The 22,111-nt window shown below is 41.0% G+C and overlaps 1 protein-coding gene across 1 annotated transcript in view; it reads right to left on the reverse strand.

The window, feature by feature from the left end:
- The window catches only part of ubl3a (ubiquitin-like 3a), a 33,772-nt gene extending 31,903 nt beyond the window's left edge, over window positions 1–1,869 (reverse strand). The window contains exon 1 of the mRNA XM_078265578.1: window positions 1,209–1,869. Within this exon, the coding sequence (XP_078121704.1) occupies window positions 1,209–1,232 (24 nt within the window). The 5' untranslated portion in view covers window positions 1,233–1,869. The remainder of the gene's footprint in view (window positions 1–1,208) is intronic.
- Window positions 1,870–22,111: the final 20,242 nt, after the last annotated feature.

Here is a 22,111-nt window from a genome sequence, read left to right on the forward strand (position 1 = left end):
AGACAGAGGGGAAATATAATGTCTAAGACTGGGTGAACCCAACTGAACACATTTTAAACGCCTTTTAATTTGTGGAATAGCTTACCCATGAGATGCTGACATAAATCTTTATGATGAGAGTTCATAACACACACCACAGTCAGTCAGTACGCTAGAGTAGAATAAAACATGAGAGGATAGTGTCTTGAGAGGGTGGGGGTTAGCTAATAAAGTCACCTGATGATGACCACAGACTTCATAGGTTATAGTTTAGTCTCCTTTTAAAGCACCACTACATCAGTACTGTGGACATATTAGGGTTGTAGCAGCGATGTAATTACTCATTTCCAACCCTGCTTTCTGTGATGCTGGAGTTTCACAAATGTTGTAATCCGTTGCAGTGAGCATCAGGGCAGCGTCTAACTATTGTTTTCATTACTGATCAAACTGTCTATTATTTTTCCAATAACTCATTTAGTCCACAAAATGTTAGAAAATACAAACTGAAGCCCATCCCAATTTCCCAGAGCAAAAGTTGACGCCTTCTTTATGCTTGATAACTAACTGGTCAGTTATCAAAATTGGCAATTCATTTTCCCAGTTGATATATCATTTCACCGTTTGATCGCTACTGCTCTAATGAACATCAAGTGTACATTCATCTTTGTCAGGCTTCCATTATCATAATTTAGTGCAAACTTTTCAAATCTATCAGGGGATAAATGCTACTACCACACAAAGATAATGTGACACACAAAATAATGCAGACTTGATGTTCACTGTGCTAGATTACAGGACATTAAGAAGTGTTGGGAGTGTGCTTAAAGAGTTTCATACTGTGAAGAAATCAATGGGAGACAATGGCTGCCTGGAACTATAGGAAAATGTATTTAAAAAGATCAGCAAAAATGTAAATGTACATGAGTTTAAGTTAAGGAGGTAAAACTTGCAAACACTGATAAGAATAAAGTCACTAAGATGTATAGTTTATAGCCTGATCAAAATATCATACTGTATAATATTTTGATCAGGCTATAAACTATACATCCTAGTGATTACCAAAGTTGGAATAGATACAGCGACGTTCTCAAGTCAAATTAATGAACCCAGAAGTAGCTCTTGAAGAACACTCTCGCTGCACTCATCCGCATTTTATGGGGGTCAAAACCTTGAGGAAATAAATGGATGTAAATGGTTAAGTGTGAAAAGCAGACAGTAAATTCTCTCACCATGTCCGCTGGGGTGCCCGTCATCGTGAAGGTTTTGTCGGTCCCCGGGGTTCACACACACAACACAAGATGAGAACACAAATATCCTCTTTTCGTCTTCCTTGTCGGAGCTCAACAAACGTCGTTTTTATGGTTTAGAGCAGAAAACAAAAACACAATGTATTCCCGGTGACTTGCTCTCTCCACAGTCACTACACCAAGGTAGTCAAGACGTTTTACGACGCGTCCTTCTCTCTATTGCACAATCATTTCGTTGATCATTTTCCACACAAATTGGGAAATTTTGAGGTATAGTTAATGTTAGCGGGATAAGCTGTCGACCCGAGGGCCTCCTCCGATCCTCCAAACATGAAGAATATCCTGCTTTAGAAAAGGTGCCTACGCCATGCGAAAAACCCAATAACGTTACTGCTGGCACATCCGGACACGGATCTTTTTCTCTCTTGGTGAAAAAGAACACAAAATATCCGCAAGGTTAATGCCGTCCGCCGATTAACTCAAGCACTTCCGCCGGTTGGTACAAAACGCGTCCCTTTGCGAAATCTGTCGGTCCTTCTCTTTAAAACGGGAGTTTGTGATGATTGTTGGTAATGTTACAAACTGCGTTGCTGTACCTTTACGACCCGTTCAGCTGCCATCCTGCCTTTGAAAACTAACGTCAAGTTAGCAACGGAAACAGACATGGGACTTCCGGTTAAGTACTAAAGAAACAAAAAAACACTTTAATCCTTCACGTACGCAGTATGCGCATTTCTTTTTGGTCATATTGCAACAAGGACATAAAAGCAATAAAGAGAAGATTATATACAATAAATAGAATATGTAGAATAAACAGTAAGGATAAATATGAATACCCTTAAATATATATAGTATGGACAGTATGAACATGCCCAGCAGCTGCAGTAGGCACAATATATATATATATATATATATATATATATATATATATATATATATATATATATATATATATATATATATATGTCCATACTGTCTTTATACAGTGTATATATATATATATAAGTACAAGTAATGGCAATAGTAAGACTACAGAATAAACAGCATGAAATGAACACTTTGCATACAGATCAGATGCATTTCTAAAAAAAAGAATGCTACTTCCGCGTACATTTATATCAATCTTAGCAAATAATATGATGAAATTGCTTCCCATAATAATAAAGCTGTACCAAAAAAGTAGAGACTCTATGTCTGAACACATAACAGAACAGGTAACAGGTTAAATGAGGAAAATGGGGTTGCATTAATCCAACTCTGGATCTTCAAAAGTAAATATTCATCATCATATTCATCAAACGATCACAATATCTAAAATCAGTAAGTTCTCTATAGCCTTTTGTATGGCTGTATCCTGAAAAAAAAGTCTCTAACAAGCAAAATGAGAAATACTTGGCTTGCATGTGACTAACAGCCTCACAGTGATGGAGGAAGTATTCAGATCATTTGCTTAAATGAAAGTAGCAATACCACACTATAAATACACGGTCTGCTCACCCCTGTCTCAAAATCCTTCTCCTTCTTCTCTCCTGCAGGCACACTGACACAGTCGTGTGAGGACAACAGTGTTACTAGTGTTAGTTTTCCTTTGGTTCCTTTTGTGCACCACACTCACACACCGCCTCATGCACACTCCAAGCCTTGTCAATATTAATATAAAATTATAATAATAATAATTTACTTTTGTTAAATAAATTGCTTTTGTTAAACCATTAAAACTAGAGGGGGGAAAAACACAGCTCACCCGGTTTCCGACTCAGCTGAGGGGCTGAAGCTATAGAACTCAATGAAAAGAGTTAAACTATTGAAGTGTGTCTACCATATTTGTCATGGCTCAAGAGCCAGGTGACACCATTACAAGTAAAAGTCCTGCATTCAAAATTACATTTTATATATATAAAAGTATTACTAGCAAAATTTCAACAAAAGTTTAAGTATGCAGAATGGCCCCTGTCAGTTTTATATTATTATATTATTGAATTATTATTATTGATGTATTGGGATTAACATGTAAACTGTACTTGAATGTTTTAGTTGGTCATGGTGGACAAAATGCAATGTATTCCAAAATGTCCAATACACTTTGATAAATGGCATCGTGTTTAAGGTTTATTTAGATGTTTCATGTCAAGTTTATGTTTTATTTTGAAGTCAGAATTACTTTATATCCGGGTTTAATGATTCTTAACGTGCCACTTGATGCATCCCCTTTAAGAACATGGCGGCAGTCCCCAGATTGGGGGCGAGAGTGCTGGAAGTAGTGGGAGCATGAATAGGAGAGAGTACTGTTTGGATAGAGGAATGACTGCACACAACTCCTGAGAACCAAGCATGGACGAGTGTTTCCTTCTTGTAGAAAGACACACAGAGAGGAGAATGTGTGTGCATAATCAATGGTTCCTTTCTGGGAAAATAGAAAATTCATGACACACTGATGCCACATGGGTGGCAGTGAAGGTCAGGGGCCTCGACGGACCAGACCCGGGCAGCAGAGGCTGGCTCTGGGGACGTGGAATGTCACCTCTCTGTGGGGGAAGGAGTCGGAACTTGTGCGGGAGGTGGAGCGCTACCGGTTAGATCTGGTGGGGCTTACCTCTACGCACAGTCTTGGTTCTGGAACCATACTCCTGGATAGGGGTTGGACTCTTTTCTTCTCCGGAGTTGCCCAGGGTGTGAGGCGCCGGGCGGGTGTGGGGATACTCACAAGCCCCCGGCTGAGCGCCTCTACGTTGGAGTTTAACCCGGTGGACGAGAGGATCGCCTCCCTACGCCTGCGGGTTGTGGGGGGGAAAACTCTGACTGTTGTTTGTGCATATGCACCAAACAAGAGTTCAGAGTATTCGGCCTTCTTGGAGACCTTGAGTGGAGTCCTGCATGGGGCTCCAGTCGGGGACTCCATAGTTCTGCTGGGGGACTTCAACGCGCACGTGGGTAATGATGGAGACACATGGAGAGCGTGATTGGGAGGAACGGCCTCCCTGATCTAAACCAGAGTGGTTGTTTGTTGTTGGACTTCTGTGCTAGTCATGGATTGTCTATAACGAACACCATGTTCGAACATAGGGATGCTCATAAGTGTACTTGGTACCAGAGCACCCTAGGCCAAAGGTCAATGATCGATTTTATAATCGTTTCATCTGATCTGAGGCCATATGTTTTGGACACTCGGGTGAAGAGAGGGGCGGAGCTGTCAACCGATCACCATCTGGTGGTGAGATGGGTCAGGGGGTGGGGGAAGACTCTGGACAGACCTGGTAAGCCCAAACGGGTAGTGCGGGTAAATTGGGAACGTCTGGAGGAGGCCCCTGTCCGACAGACTTTCAACTCACACCTCCGGCGGAGCTTTTCGTGCATCCCTGTGGAGGCTGGGGGCATTGAACCCGAGTGGACAATGTTCAAAGTTTCCATTGCTGAAGCTGCGGTGAGGAGCTGTGGTCTTAGGGTCTTAGGTGCCTCAAGGGGCGGTAACCCACAAACACCGTGGTGGACACCGGTGGTCAGGGAAGCCGTCCGACTGAAGAAGGAGTCTTTCCGGGATATGTTATCCCAGACGACTCCGGAGGCAGTTGCAAGGTACCAAAGGGCCCGAAGGGCTGCAGCCTCTGCCATGAAAGAGGCAAAGCAGCGTGTGTGGGAGAAGTTCGGAGAAGACATGGAGAAGGACTTTCGGTCGGCACCAAGGTACTTCTGGAAAACCGTTCGCCACCTCAGGAGGGGGCAGGGGGGACCATCCAAGCTGTGTACAGTAAGGATGGGACGCTGTTGATCTCAACTGAGGAGGTAATAGGGCGGTGGAAGGAGCACTTTGAGGAACTCCTAAATCCGACTAATACGCCCTCTATGGTAGAGGCAGAGCTGGAGGATGAGGGGGGGATTGGCATCAATTTCCCTGGTGGAGGTTGCTGAGGTAGTTAAACAACTCCACAGTGGCAAAGCCCCAGGAATTGATGAGATCCGTCCAGAAATGCTTAAAGCTCTGGGTGTGGAGGGGTTGTCTTGGTTGACACGCCTCTTCAACATTGCGTGGAAGTCTGGGACGGTGCCTAAGGAGTGGCAGACCGGGTTGGTGGTTCCCCTTTTTTAAAAAGGGGGACCAGAGGGTGTGTGCCAATTACAGGGGTATCACACTTCTCAGCCTCCCGGTAAAGTCTACTCCAAGGTGCTGGAAAGGAGGGTTCGGTCGATAGTCAAATCTCAGGTTGAAGAGGAACAATGCGGATTCCGTCCTGGTCGTGGAACAACGGACCAGATCTTTACTCGCAAGGATCCTGGAGGGAGCCTGGGAGTATGCCCAACCAGTCTACATGTGTTTTGTGGATCTGGAGAAGGCGTATGACCGGGTGCCCCGGGAGATACTGTGGGAGGTGCTGCGGGAGTACGGGGTGAGGGGGTCCCTTCTCAGGGCCATCCAATCTCTGTACGAGCGAGAGCTGTGTCCGGGTTCTCGGCAGTAAGTCGGACTCGTTTCAGGTGAGAGTTGGCCTCCGCCAGGGCTGCGCTTGTCACCAATCCTGTTTGTAGTATTTATGGACAGGATATCGAGGCGTAGTCGGGGTGGAGAGGGGTTGCAGTTCGGTGGGCTGGGGATCTCATCGCTGCTTTTTTGCAGATGATGTGGTCCTGATGGCATCATCGGCCTGTGACCTTCAGCACTCACTGGATCGGTTCGCAGCCGAGTGTGAAGCGGCTGGGATGAGGATCAGCACCTCTAAATCGGAGGCCATGGTTCTCAGCAGGAAACCGATGGAGTGCCTTCTCCAGGTAGGGAATGAGTCCTTACCCCAAGTGAAGGAGTTCAAGTACCTTGGGATCTTGTTCGTGAGTGAGGGGACAATGGAGCGGGAGATTGGTCGGAGAATCGGCACAGCAGGTGCAGTATTACATTCAATTTATCGCACCGTTGTGACGAAAAGTGAGCTGAGCCAGAAGGCAAAGCTCTCAATCTACCGGTCAGTTTTTGTTCCTACCCTCACCTATGGTCATGAAGGCTGGGTCATGACCGAAAGAACAAGATCCAGGGTACAAGCGGCCGAAATGGGTTTCCTCAGGAGGGTAGCTGGCGTCTCCCTTAGAGATAGGGTGAGAAGCTCAGTTATCCGTGAGGAGCTCGGAGTAGAGCCGCTGCTCCTTTGCGTCGAAAGGAGCCAGTTGAGGTGGTTCGGGCATCTGGTAAGGATGCCCCCTGGGCGCCTCCCTAGGGAGGTGTTCCAGGCACGTCCAGCTGGGAGGAGGCCTTATGGGAGGGATTATATCTCTAACCTGGCCTGGGAACGCCTCGGGATCCCCCAGTCGGAGCTGGTTAATGTGGCCCGGGAAAGGGAAGTTTGGGTTCCCCTGCTGGAGCTGCTACCCCCGCGACCCGACCCCGGATAAGCGGATGAAGATGGATGGATGGATGGATGACACACTGATGGTAATATGCTACACCTCATCTAAACACAATAATTAAGCTTTAATTGTCTGTTTTGCTGCTGTAGAAAAATCTAAATCAAACCTTTTCTAACAAGTAAGAACATTTTACTTTATTGACCCAAAAGGGAAAACCCATTTTCTGCCTGTCACGGGAAGGTTAAAGGTCAGGGTCAGCTGCGGAACAGCACTGCTAGAGCTGGATTTAATGTCTTTCAACCCATCTTGGATTTCTAGTAGTGCTCAACACTGACCTGTTTACAGTTATATTTGCAGTCATGCATGGTGGCAGTTGGTCTATTAGAAGTGATCAGTGACTTAAAGGATAGACAAGGGGACACGGCTGTTCATATGTTCATCCTTCTGTAATAACTTAATTAATAAATCAGCCATTCAGTATCCAGGATTGCATGTGCTGTCATGGAGAGTGAGGAATGTCTTACAGAGTTACAATTATACAATAATGGCCTTTGTTAAGTAGCCTGAGAGACTTTTAGTGGCAAAATACTGGATTTAATGTATGTAAGTAGTAGCCTAAGTAATACATATAGCCTATTACATACAGTGTAAGTATTACATACATACATAATGGCTATGATTATAAAGAGTTGGAAAATGACGTGACAGTTTCATAATATTAGTTCAATATGGTTGTGGGGTTATTTATAGCATGCATCTAATACATATGCAATATAATATCCTGTCCTCGGTGAAGTGCTCTGCCTTGTGTGTGTGTGTGTGTGTGTGTGTGTGTGTGTGTGTGTGTGTGTGTGTGTGTGGGCCCTGTTTCCGTCAGAGGTTTGAGATGCGTATCGGCAGCAAGTCTGTCCTCTCTCTGGTGGACTGAGTGAAATACATTGTGGCATCAGGAGTGGCTTTTTCTCTGAGATCTGTAGGATTAACTACCTAATCTCCCCACCATAAAGGGAGAGTGGAGAGGTGGTAGTGAGTCTGACACACACACACACACACACACACACACACACACACACACACACACACACACACAAAAGCATAAGCATGCCTGCACAAACAAAAGTGAGGTGTGAATGTGTTTTTGATGGCTGTATTTTCAACATTATTTTTTAAAGTAATTAATTAAGGTCAGTGTATGATTTTTAATAATGACTATTGTCATTAAATAATCTCTTGATACTTTTAAATTTTTTAAAGATTATTTTTATGGGCATTTTCGGCCTTTATTTTTAACAGGACAGCTGAAGACATGAAAGGGAAGAGAGAGGGGGTATGACATGCAGCAAAGGGCCGCAGGTCGGAGTCGTACCCGGGCCCACTGCATCTATATACGGGCGCCATTCTTATGATGAGTCAATATGATGATGTAAAACCGAAATTACATAAGAGCAAATTGTGACTTTTGATAAAATACAATTTCAAGTGACACAAGAATGAAAGATGGAAACAATATTCTGTATACAGTATTATTCCATCATGCCATATATGAAATTACTAAAATACATGTTTCGCCACTTTCAGACAAGACTTACTTATCGGTGCTTATAAATAGTGAATTAATAATGTTTACAATCACTGACTGCTAGTACTATAATAGGTTACATTAATATGAACATGAAACAAATGTATTGATGTATTAGACTCGTCTTTTCAGTCATTGTCTTTTTAATAAAGGATGGTGTGAGTGTGTGTGTGTGTGTGCGTGTGTGTGTGTGTGTGTGTGTGTGTGTGTGTGTGTGTGTGTGTGTGTGTGTGTGTGTGTGTGTGTGTGTGTGTGTGTTTCCCTCCTCAGCACCTGCCTGTACTTGTTCGACAGTGCAGGTCTGTGTAATATGAACTACCAGGTCACCTTTACAGTCCCATAGTTCCTCTCTTTAAGGTCTGCTGATCAAATATAAATGTTACATTTTGTGTAAAGACAATACAACTCTGTAATCCTCTAAACCTCTTGACTATGTTCTCATTTAGATTTTCATCTGAGCACCAGCTGTCTCGCTCAGACCACACACAGCCATATAGTACAAATGAAACACATATATAGAAATTGGTCATGAAAAGGAGTTTTAGTGTTTGAAAGTTCAAAGGGCATGATTAGAGTTTAACCAGTATATTGTATCCACTTGCACGCTGTCAGAGCAGAGATAAACTATGATCTATTTCTGTTCAGTTGCTGATTTTTGGCTTTGAAGGGCAGCGTGCAAGACACCCTTGGTGGTTACCACTGCTCCATATATAAACACTGACGCTCAGCACAGCAGCACTCGAACATCCCACTGCTTTGCTTCCACTGCCTCCCCATGTTTCCCACAGATTATTAACATGCAGTGTATGCCATTAGCTATTCTGAGATCCTGCAGCAGACTTTGAGCTCAGACTACAGCCCAAAGGTTGGTGTTGGTAGCCACTGACGCAAAACACAACACCCAGCGTGACGCTTTACACCCCACGACTGAGAAGACAATTCAGTTCACCTCTCCCAGAGGAGATGTGAGCAATTATTTCCCCATCATAACCACAATACTGTTTTATGTCCCCTTCCTGCTTGTCTACCCTACAGAGATCATTAGGAACATTGGCAGTGTTATTCTGAAATGGTAAGGTCACCCAAATAATAAACAAAATCTCACTTTCCTCTAGTGGAAAACAACCATGCAGAGAGTTTGGGTTTTATGTGTGCAATATTATCTCTGCGATCACCCCAAGAAGTCAATGAAATTGGGACTATTTCTTCTATTAAGCGATTGAAATGTCTTAAAAGTATTGGTTGTCTTGAAATTTGGTTCAGACATTCATGTCCCTCATGGGATGAATTGTAAGGACTTTGGGGACCCACAAACTTTAAATCTAGTGCCATCATTGCATAAAATTTTCAAATTGTCAGAGAGGCTACCTTGGTTTGTGACCAAATACCTGCAACTATTGACATTCATTTCAGCCTCTGCTGTGCTTTGTGTTTAGTGCTAATTAACAAATGATAGCATGCTAACACACTAAACTTAGATGGTGAACATGGTAAACATTACACCTGCTTAACATCATCGTGTTAGCATAGCCACTGTGAGCATGTTAGCATGCTAACATTAGCATTTAGCTGAAAGCACTGCTGTGCCTAAGTACAACATCACAGGGCACTAGCATGACTGTAGACTCTTGTTTTTAGCTATAGAGGAATCTGGTCTGTAACGGGAAGTAAACAAGCTGCCATTACTGCTGTGGCATCTCACTTGCAATACACATCTAGTAACGTTACAGACAAATTTCCTCTGAGGTGTATAAGAAGGTCAATCTTATCTAGTCTATGGGAATGATTTCACTTCCTGGCTATGTATAAAGTGTAGTAATGGGCAAGCATTAGCATTTGTTGTCTTTTACCATTACATTGATATGAATTAGGTGTAAATACTAAGCTAGCTAGCATTACTTTCTCTCAAAGCTATCACAAATAATGTCTGAATAATATCCTTATCCACATTGCTAATCTACCATCATCAGCTAGAGGGGTCCAACCTTCCATACTTTCACTTAACTGTTAATTAGCTGCCGGATCCGTCTATAGCCTGCATTTGAAATACTCTCTCCTGTCATTGTCATGAACAGCTCTCATGAACCCATTCTTTTCTATGACTGATAGCTCTGGTACAATGTCACCAATCCTCAGAGAGCTGCCTCTATTACTCAGGATCACGTCCCTCTCAAAAGCAACAGTCTAAACCTGAGTTGGATTTGGTTTAGATTTACCAGGAGACAGCCTAAGCCTGAGCTTATCTACAACAAACTGTTATTGCTGGGATCAGGAGGAGGTGGGTGCTCCACTAATCTACCCACCTGTCAACACACTCAGTGGTAAATATACACAGGGATTTGTCCTGAGATCCCTCTGATAGACCTTTAGCTGGAGGCTAAATCTGAGATACAAGATGTATCTGTGATTCCAAGTCACTGCGTTGGAGTGTTTGTGTTTTCGAATCACTGTTGAGAGCAGTTGGTGGTTTGTTGGGCAATATACAAGCAGAGAAACAGCACTCACAAAATGTTAAAAGCCTCCTCCCCTCTGCTGTGAAAACAATTTGTCATCATCTCACATTCTTGCCATCTGTCTGTCTGACACAGAAGGGGAAAGTACAGGCTTGTATTTTGTATCTCTACACACCTGAGAGTGTAGATACTTATAGTTCTCTTCCTGTTTACTTGTTAGTGGGATCTATTTAGCATGTTATGTGTCTCTCTGTTTGTGTTTGTACAATATGTTCCATGAATGTTCTATTCAGTCTACATTAGCTGGCTCTTTACAACTTTGTGTGTGTGTGTGTGTGTGTGTGTGTGTGTGTGTGTGTGTGTGTGTGTGTGTGTGTGTGTGTGTGTGTGTGTGTGTGTGTGTGTGTGTGTGGAAGAGAGAGAGTTTTTTTAGCTGCTTTAACAGGTCGGATGGGTAGGTCAATAACTACTTGATGGATTGTCGTGATATTTTATGGACATTCTTGGTTCCCAAATGATGCATTCTCTAATGATGATCCTCTGTCATCTCATCTATTCCCACCGTGAGGTTGTTGTGTTTTTGGTTCAGTGTGAAATATTTCAACAAAACTGGCAGAAATTTGGTACAGACATTAATGTTCCCCACAGGATGAATTGTAATAACTTTGGTGATAGGATCATAAAATCTCACAAATGCCTGCACCATCCTCACACAATGTGATACTGTCACACATTTTTCTTGACACTTTTATGCATAAACCCTTTACATATAGGTTACCAAAGACCTTTTCTCTGACAGCAACCTCTGGCCAATTTATACCTTAATTTCACCACGACTTCCATTTCTGTTTTTCTTAACAATGAACAATACAGCCTCACAGCTGCTAGCATGGCTGGAGACAGTGATTCCCTTAACTTGTCATGTTATGTTATGTATTTTAGTTTTGTCTTAATGAGAGTTACTCCACAGGAGTTGTCTCATCTATAAAAAGGTTCAGACAGTCTTTCTTTCTTTCTGCAGTGACTAACAAAATATAGCAGAATAGGCATATGGCATCAGGAAGGCACTAAACCTTTAAAATTATATTGTAAAAAAAGAAATGCAGTTGTCACTCTGACACCGTCAAGCCAGTACATATTTGCACTGACTAGTATCACCCTACCTGCCTACTAAACAAAAACACAGTATCTGTTGTTGTGATTATGTCTCAACCCTTTTCACGTCAGTAATTATAGTCAGACATTGTTGGTACACAAACACATTTTTAGAGCAAACCTCAGGCAGCGGCAATGCCAACCTCTGTGTACCTGAGTCAGCCTCCAGTTCCTTCTTCACCTCCCCCTCTTTTGTTCTTTCTCTTTCCATTCCTCCCTCTCTCATAGTGACTAGGCAGGTATAAAGTAGAGGGTGAGGCAGCGTTATCAGCAGTGCACGAATGGTGTTATAGCTACGATGTGGATGTCGGGCAGTTATTATGAAACAAAATACAGTAGCTGTGATTAGATGAGCAGCAGTCTTCCCTAGAGCTCAAAACAAAAACAAGAAGACTGCGAAGCAGCATCGACAGTGGCAGTTTCTCTTCCGCATGGTTAGGTATCCTGTTTGGTCATATAAATTTGTGATACAACAGAAAAATAGATTCTCACATTCGATATATTCTATCTCATACAAGGACCATGGCAGTTGCCTGATTTGGTCTTCATTCAACGAGCATGTGTAATGTTTACATGTTATTTTTGCTGGGCTCAGTCCTCAAGTAGCCATTGTGCCAGCATGTCGTTTTGTGTCACATGTGTGTGTGTGTGTGTGTGTGTGTGTGTGGGGGGGGGGGGAGTGTTTTTGTTTTTCGACAGAACACAGCAGTGTTCGCAAAGCTGAAACTAAAAAACACAGACAATGACTAACAAATCCATGCCTGACTCACAAACAGTGACAAGGACATAATCTGAAGGGTAATACAAGGGGAGTTCAGTATGTCAACAAACTCCTGATTCATGTATTGAAAAACTGTGTTGTCCACACAGACAGTGTGACAACACAAGAGATACACAACTGTGATTTAGGGCGTTTTTTTAAACATTTGATGCAGGTACTTCTTTTATTTTTCCTTCTTCTCTCTGTCTATATGCTGTATACTACACTATAAAATAGCAGTATCATAAAAATGTATTTAAATACATAGCACAAACATTCTCATGATATGTTACATTAAATCCCCTTCAATAAGTTGTCTATGCATGGGGAGGGTTGTGTGTGTTCCCTCTGCTGTTGGCGCCTCACTTCCTCCTTTGGTTTCCATCAGCTGAAATTCACACACACACACACACACACACACACACACACACACACACACACACACACACACACACACACACAGTTGATAAGGCCGCAATGGCCTAAAATGATGTGTGATTCATGGTTTTTGAGTTGAACTAATGAAAGATATCCTGAATTAAATTATTACTTCCTCATGACTACTTCTACTACATGATTACTTCCTGAGGACAAAAAGTACAGGAAATGTTGTACATTTTAATCAGTATGATGATTTTAGCTGATAACCATTCCATTAATAAATGTGCCAAAAATCTGCGTCCTAATCCTACAAAGAAGACATTGGGTTATGAGAATCTGATAATAAAAACCCACTGGCACATTTACTCATGAAATCCCTTTGAAAGTACACACTTTGATTTTGTTAGAGTGCCCAAATCCTCAATCTTCCTCCCAGCTCACTTTGGAGGGTTTAGGACTAAACTGTGAATTGTGTTAAGTTTCAAAACACCACCATCAGTGAGTTGGGAGGAAAGTTTCCCTGAGCACTACAACAAAATTAGTCACTACATCTTTAAAGAGCAACTTAACAGATGCTGGTTGAGCTCAGAGGTACAACAGACTTTCAAACTTTCAACCAGAGAGGGCAGTTAAAACTGCTTTTCAGCCTGGCATGAAGTTAGTAGACCGGAAGCATCCCTGTGTTAAAAAAAAAAAAAAAAAAAAAGTTGTGTAGTGGTGAAACAATGAAACCATGTTGGTTTAAGGAATAGATCCACAAGTTTGAAGGCTTATCAGACACCAAAACAAAGCACAGTGGTTTATAATAGACAGGATTTTACAATTCTGGAAAGTTATCATTGTTAGAGTTAAAAAGTAAACAATGAGCATGAGAGTGTAAAGAGTGGCTGCATTCAAATAAATGAGGGGGCTGTTTTTTTCAAGTAGGGCTAAAGTCGTTCTCAACGCGGCCTTAAAGTCAATTAATTGATTAATGGCCACCAGGGGGCGGTACAACATCAAAACAAGCTGACAGATGCCAGCACATAGAACAGAGCTGTCATTAATGTAGTAACGTTAACTACTATGAGAAGACAAAATATCTGCTGCCAAAAAGGTATATATGCATGCTATATTTAATCTAACAATAACTTTCTTCTCTCACTTTTCTAACTCTCTTCTTGGCCTCCTGTTTGGTGCTGGGAAGGTAGCGTACAGTGTGTTTGTCAAAGCTAAAAGCTTCAAAGTTTCGTAGAGCTGCAGAGCTTGGGAGTAATTCTCTGTGGGTCTGTTACAACGAGACACCCCTTTCATATTATATATTGTCTTTCAGTGTTAGTATCAAACATTGTAATTAATGCAGGTTTATGGTGTATAAAGTCTTTGCAATGTTTAATTTGTATTGTTACTATTCACTTTGTACTGTGCAGTAAATGGTTATACTGCCTGGTCTAAACGTACATTTCTTGCAAGATTTTGTATGGAAGAGTGGCACATTAAAAAGGTTTCTCATGATGGCTTGTTTGTTCAGTATGGTAAAGCCAGTACTTTGAGTGCTGAGCTAGATTGATGACCTGATTACGATTACCTTATTGAGCCTTTCCGGTCTCAACATTCTCCACAAACTGAGGCAGCAGCAAACAAAAGCTTATTTCACTCATACTTGTTTGTTGCTGTCGCAATTCGTAATAATAAAAAAAAAGTGAAACTAAGAGTTTATATCTCTGAAGCCAGATTTTGACAACACGATAGAGTCACACACATGCAGGATGCAGTCATGAAACGCTACAGGTGAGTAGTTAACATCAAACTCTAGGCCAAGTTAGAAGATGGGTTTGGTCCGAGGAAGGGCGCCTAGCCTGAATTTGGTGTACACACAGAAAAGAAGCGTAAGATGACTCATGAAAATGCAACCATAAGTTCAGGATGACAAATCTGATTTCACAAGAACTCAGCATTGGTGTAGCTGCCTACTTAAGTGTTTGGAACACTTTGTCCACTTAAAAACAGAGGAACATGCAAACACACACGTCTTTCATAGACAAACATAGATGCACTTAGACATGTCTCGCACTAAGAAACCTTTGTTAAATTTTCTGCCTCTCTGCGGAGGGTATGAACTGATTAAAAAAGCTGATTTATTACACCTGTTGTAGGATATAAATGTAAACCATCTCCATGTGTACTTTTCAGAAATCAGAAACAGAAAAAGATTTATTGCCAAGTAAGTAACATTTATAAGGAATCTGCCTTGGTGATTGGTGCGTACATAAACATTAATATGACAATAAATACAGAAACAACATTTTCTAGTGCTTCTGAGGAGAAAGAAAATAAATACAGTGAAGATTTACATACTATAAGTGAGACCCTTTTATTCGTTAGAGAGGCTGTGACTATGGTATGTAAGGTTCATATAAACACAGGGTAGTCTTTTCCTTTCCAATAGCATCACCCAGTGGAGGAAGAGGTTTATAACAGTTGATGGTCTATAGTAAATTGATGGTGCAGAACCATCTTTAAAAGGCTGCTTCCTTCAGATCAGAACACTGTGTCCCGTAAAATAATTTCCTCATGCACATTTCTTTAAAATAAAAATTGTTGTTTCTCTGCAAAGACAGTCAACGAGTGTCCACCCTCAGTGCTCCAGGCCTGAGGGAACCAGCCCTCACATGATTGGTGCAGAGGTGGGCTGGTACTCAGAAGAAGCACCTGATTGGTCCCTCATTTCGAATCACGTTGACATGTAGTATGACTGAAATGCGTTGCAAGTATTCTGTCAGATTGGGTAAAAAAAATATAGATATTTTACACTGTGTCACCTTTAGATCTAAAAATGTAAATAAAATGTCCTTTTTTTTAAATCTGAAAAGCCTTGTCTAGTACTCAGTCAGTGTGTGGGCCTTTTCTCTATATTAATAATACCAATATTTAATATGGAATATGTGGATTATTTTAACATTGCTCCAAGACACATGCATGCACATATTATTATTATGAGATAAAACCACACATTGTTATAACAAGGACTTGCCATAGAAAATAAAAATGATAAAAAGAAAGAAAAACATTCACTGGCTCACAATCCAATGGGACTTCGCTTCTCTTATGCAGAAAAAAAGCAATTAATCAAAGCATTGTGCCGTACTTCTGTAGAGCCTTGATATGCTCACTTCAGTGAACACAAACTGGATAGGCACAGGGTTATGGTGTGCTTATCATGCTGGCTGCAGACTCCTGGCTGTGCAAAATGTCTTTTAAGAAAAGTGGTAGTTTTCCAGAGATTTGTTGTTGAGTAGAAATTACTATCATCAGTTCTGGGTCTTCATTAGGGGGTGACTGATCATCAGTGTGTTGGTCTCTGCTCAGACTTTAGGGTTCTGGTCTATGCCTATTTGCATTCTATATCATATCAGATCATAACATAACATAAAAGACGTTATCTCAGGACAATTTACAGATAGAGCACGTCTAGACCACACTATAATTAACAGAGACCCAACTATTCCCCCTAAGAGCAAGCATTTGGTGCGACAGTGGCGAGAAAAACTTCCTTTGTAACAGTCAGAAACCTTGGACAGAACCTGACTCTTGGTGGGCATATAGCAGTGAGTATAATTGAATGACATGTTGAAAAGTGGCAATTATAGTAACAGTAAAGATAATAGAACTGTGACTAATAATAATAGTAGTAGCAGTGCAGCTTATGTGAAAGAAAAGTTGAATTCCATTTCAGTCATGGACCTTCATCAGGTGTTAAATTCCCAACACGAAATAGCAACATCTTTATAATAATAGACATGACAACTAATCAAAAGGAGAAACCTTAAACACCTCAAACAGTTACCAAATCAGTAATTGGTGTGTGTGTGTGTGTGTGTGTGTGTGTGTGTGTGTGTGTGTGTGTGTGTGTGTGTGTGTGTGTGTGTGTGTGTGGCAAGTACAGCTGGCAGGAATAGGGAATATAATGTTTTCTTTTGTTTAGTATTAATCATAATTTGAATAATAACTTTCTAAATAGTCTAATTCTGATCATCTGTGGTGGACTAAATCCTGGTCCCAATAAAAGGTGATAGACATGTGGAGAGAATGACATGTGCACATGGTTTTAATAATGTTGACAAATGTACAGCAAAGCTGCTTGTCAGGGCAGAAGGGGATGGAGCATGGAACTAAATTGGTGTATGGCAGAGGTCTAAAAGTGTCAACACACAAAGAATCGCTTCATTTGATGGCACACAGGAAACAAAAACAAGCCACCAGTATGTACAATAATGCAGAACATGTATGATAATTCTACTTTAACCATGGAGGAGGAAAAGTGTAGTATTTTCTTTGACTCAATATCATTTACAAAGCATACGTTAGATATGAAATGGGCTACAAATCATTTGCATAATTGCCTGATGTTTACAATAAACGTCACATTTTCCTGGAGGCGACAATGTAACGCTTGTGGCACAGAACAGACCAGAACCCAAAAGCACGACACAAAGACAGTCAGAGTAATGCAAAGATTTTGTCAGCTTTAATACAGAAACAGGCAAAGATCAAAGCCAGGAGATCAACCAGAAAGACAATCTTAACCAGGTAGAGGGCAGACTGTAAATCATCAATCTGAAAAACAAGCAGTGGTTCAGGAAGACAGAATCAGACAATCAAGGCTGCAAAATAGGGTGGATGCTTACTAGACAATCTGGTAGAGTTCTAGTAGAAATAGTCTACATAGGCCTACTAGTGGTAGTTGATTGGGGGAAATGGGAAGCAGGTGAGTAAGTGGGTGGGGAAGTCAGGTGGTGGTTACAGCGGGACAGGGATTATGTAGGACAGATAGGAATGGCTGGATCGGAAATAGCATGAGAGTTAGTAACAGAGCAATGCAACAGAATGAATGTTGTGATCTGGCTGGAGTTGTGACAGACATGGGGTTATATGATTGGGAAGACTGAATAATAATTGCATTGCTCTGTTGACAAAAATACCCTCTAAATCAAGGACACAGTGAAAACAAATCACTTTTAATGATTCAGGATAAAGACAGTTTTGCATGATCTGTAAAGTTCACATTTACCTCCAGGTGATGATAGAATACAGGTGGGACATCAAAGAATTCATTACCAATAATACATCTTGTTGAAAAAGGCTTCTCAACGTGCTTTTATCAATCTTACTTTTTTTCAAATATTAAGATTCTTGTAAACTAGTTATTTTTAAGTATCAACATTAACCTTGAAGCAACTAAACTTGCCTTGACTTTATCTTAACTGATGAATTTGGAGAAAAACCTAATTTGTGATTTTTTATTGTTGGTTATTTTAATCATCAGTATTAAATTGGGCTGTGAAGTATATGACTTATGTCCCAGATCTTTCACTGCTTTTTGACTCTAATTTGTAGGGCTGGGAGTATATGAATTATGTCCCGGTTCAATTCGTTCATGATACATGATGAATACATCGATTTGTATTGCAATTTCAAGTATTGTGATTCGATGGTATTGAGTATTGTGGTTTTCTTTTCCTTCTTTAATAAAAACAAAAGTTGAATAGTACACTTCTAGAGACAATATATCATGAGACATTTCTAAAAACTAATTGTTTTCTCAAAAGAATCAGTCAGACATTTAAGCGGAGCTCCGAGTGAGGACAGCAGTAAACAAAGATAAGGCTGAGCGTGGCGTGGCAGGGCAAGAGGGAACAAAAAAACAAAAAGGTCAGTCAAAGCAGGAAAAAAGGCAATGAGCAAAATTCAAACAAGCAGCAACATACAAAAATGCTAGTCGGCTGAGTAGTTATCACTGAGGTTTCAACAACAAACTGGCGAGGGCCGGTCGGTCGGTCGGTCAGACAGGTGAGTGGAACCAGATTGGCCATGCCCAGCATCTCTCACTAGCACAGACAGGGGAGACAAGACACATACACAGAACAAGAGGGGCAGGCAAAATAGAGGGGAAAACAAAGGGAAGAGCCAAAGCTGTAGATCCTAACATCAACTGTGGAAAATAGAACAAAATTACTCAAGTACCGTACTTAGTTACAATTTTGACGAACTTTGAAAACTTAAAAAAAAACTTACACAGTACTTTTATACCTCTACTTTAGTTCATTTTAAAGTGAAATATTGTACTTTTACTTCACTAAATTTATTTGACATCTATAGTTACTTTTACACTCAAAACAATTGTTAAGCTTATAAAATATGGTGTATTGTTATAGATTGAAAGGTATATACGTAAGGTAAAGCATAAAGCTCCACCTTCACCTGCTACAACATTTAAATGCTGATTACACAATAATACACTAATGATAATCCAGTAATATCATATACTATTCTATTATTCTACTATTCTCATACAGGAGCCGTTCTGCCTTTTTACTTTTGTAAAGTACATTTTGCTACTAAGGCTCTTGTGTTTTTACTGTAGTAGAATTGTGAAAACAACACATTTTTAATGGGTTATTTTCATCTGGCATTGCTACTTTTACTTAAGTCAAATACGAAGAGGTAAAAAACTCCAGCAACATGTAGTACAAAGAACAACTTGGCTTGGAAGTAGGTGAAGTTGTGCCAGAAAACCCTAACATCAGATAAGACAAGATAAGATAGACTTTATTAATCCCGCACTGGGGAAATTCCTGTGCTACAGCAGCTCAAAAGAAAAAATGTACACACATCAGAATAACACAAATACACATTAAGTAGACATGGGCGAAAAAATATACATTAAGTATAAGAAATAGAAAAAATAGAATTAGTTATAATAATAATAGTAATAAATCAAAAGTATTTACACAATAAACACCCTTCTATAAACAGACAGTATATAAACACAGATGTACAGATGAGTAAGGTGCGGATGAACAGAAATGACATTGACATGACACATTGCACAGTTGGAGGTGACACAGAGTAATAAATAATAAAGCGTAGTGCAGAATATTGTCCAGTGATGGCTCATTGCAGAAACAGCTAGCAGTGCTACATTATGATGTTGTATTAAAGAGTCTGACTGCTGCTGGAATGAAGGACCTGCGGTAGCTCTCCTTCTTGCACTGAGGGTGCAGCAATCTGCTGCTGAAGGAGCTGTTCAGGGAACTCACAGTCTCATGTTGGGGGTGAGAGGTGTTGCCCATGATTGATGCCAGCCTGGCTAACATCCTCCTCTCCCTCACCTCCTCTATGGTGTCCAAAGGGCAGACCAGAACAGAGCTAGCCCTCTTCACCAGTCTGTTTAGCCTTTTCCTGTCCCTCTCTGTGCTCCCAGCTCCCCAGCAGGATACTGCATAAAAGATTGCAGACACAACCACAGAGTCATAGAATGTTTTTAACTGATTGCACACACCAAAAGACCTCAGCCTCCTCAACAGGGGGAGATGGCTTTGGCCCTTTTTGTACAGGACTATACTTATATAACATATCTCAATCTTTCATCCCCTGACCGATTATTTAACGAAGGCCTGTTATTCAAATAAAATATGGATTGAAAATGAGTTACAGTTTGGAAACACCTCTGATCTCCTCTTTGATGATGGACTTTATCGCCAGTTTTGATGCAGTTGCAGTTATGTGACCACTAGATGTCACCGGAGACCATTGATTGAACGCAGTGTGTACAGTGGACACCAGGTGGCTGGGATTAAGGTTTTGGAGCCACTGTGTAGCTAAACCTGCTATACTGTATGCGCACTTCTGGTCTGTATAGGCCCTTACAGACACTGATCAACAGCTGAGTGCAGCTACCAGGCGCTGCAACTGTTTCAGTCCCCTTTTCCTGCTGAATCCTGCATGATCCACTGCGATATGAATAGGACAATCTGATGGCCAATTCAGTTGATGCGAGTGTAAACATTCACCATTTTAACTGCTTTCCTTAACCTGTTGTAACTGTAGGCAGGGCACTGCACACGGGAACAGTAGGGAAATAATAATCAGCAGTGACAGCAGCTTGCAGCTGTCACATGTTTGGTAATTGTATATTGCCTCCAGTTAGCTTTCCATGCAGCTTTTCTATTTTTCAGGACAATAACAGATGTAGACAACACATCCATGATATAACTCAAGGTTGGGGATTTAAGAAATTTCACCATGGCTGTCATCATCCGCTAGATTCAAATTTAATTGGAAAAGCAAGCATCATCAGTAAGTGCGAGGAATGATCAGGGATAGCAAGAGGCTATGTCACCTTCAGGGACTGGCTGGGCTTTATCAGAGGAGTGCAGAGGTCAGCTGCTGCCCTGTGTTTGCCTGTCCTCCAGCCTACTTGATACCAAGCCTCATTCAGCAGGCCAAGGCTGACATTAGTGCTGAGACGGAGCAGATATGCAGCACCGAAGAAGACACATCCTTGTAATTTACACCACAGATCAGAGATATGTCTGTGCTGCTCTGCTCATTTCTATGTGTGTGCTCAGGCTGACAGTTGGTAACCCACAGTCTGAATGAAGCGCTCTCCCATGAGGAAAACTGTGTTGTTGACACCACAATGTACAGTATGCGTGTGCCTTTTAGGTTTAGACTGCAGTGCTTTGTACACATCAGCCATATTCTTATGTCACTGGGTTTTCAAAGCACATAATCCTTCTTATATAAATGGTCTTTTTTTTTTAATCCTGAATAGGAGTATGTGAGAGATGAAGCAGCTGTATCTAAATAAAACAGTAAGTCAGTGATGCATGTAGAGCAATCATGCTACAACTTTCAGTGTACCTCCAAGGAGCTTCAATACACTGCTTGTTTGCATACAACCAGAGTAGGCTAAAACATGCATGATGGGTAACAGTTTTGATGACGAGCCACACTTCATAGGAACAGCTTATTGAGGCCCGAGTCATTAGACGTTTCCCCACTCTATTCAGTTGTCTCTCTACATCATAACGTAACATTGTACTTAAATGAGTAGACAGCAATGGGTGTTAGCACACAAGACTCACCTCCAAAAAGATGAAAAATCACTCGTTCTATAAGAAAAAAAATTTGACGTATAGACTCTTGTATATTTAATCATCTAGGTTTTAATTGTTTGCATTGATTTTGGCAATGCTGATATACCAGTGGATAAAGCAGCTTGTTTTGGCTTCTGTTTAGCCCATTCTTATCTGAACACTACTCTTCTGGACCACGCATATAGTTTATACTCAAATTAATTGTGTATTAATGTATACTGAAATTAGTCTGCCCTCACCAAAAGACCCATTTAATATTGGGAGGAGGAAACCTGCAAAACATTAGCAATACAAAACAGATTTATTAA

This window comes from Sander vitreus, chromosome 13 (genome assembly GCF_031162955.1).
Source record: "Sander vitreus isolate 19-12246 chromosome 13, sanVit1, whole genome shotgun sequence".
Taxonomy (NCBI): Eukaryota; Metazoa; Chordata; class Actinopteri; order Perciformes; family Percidae; genus Sander; species Sander vitreus.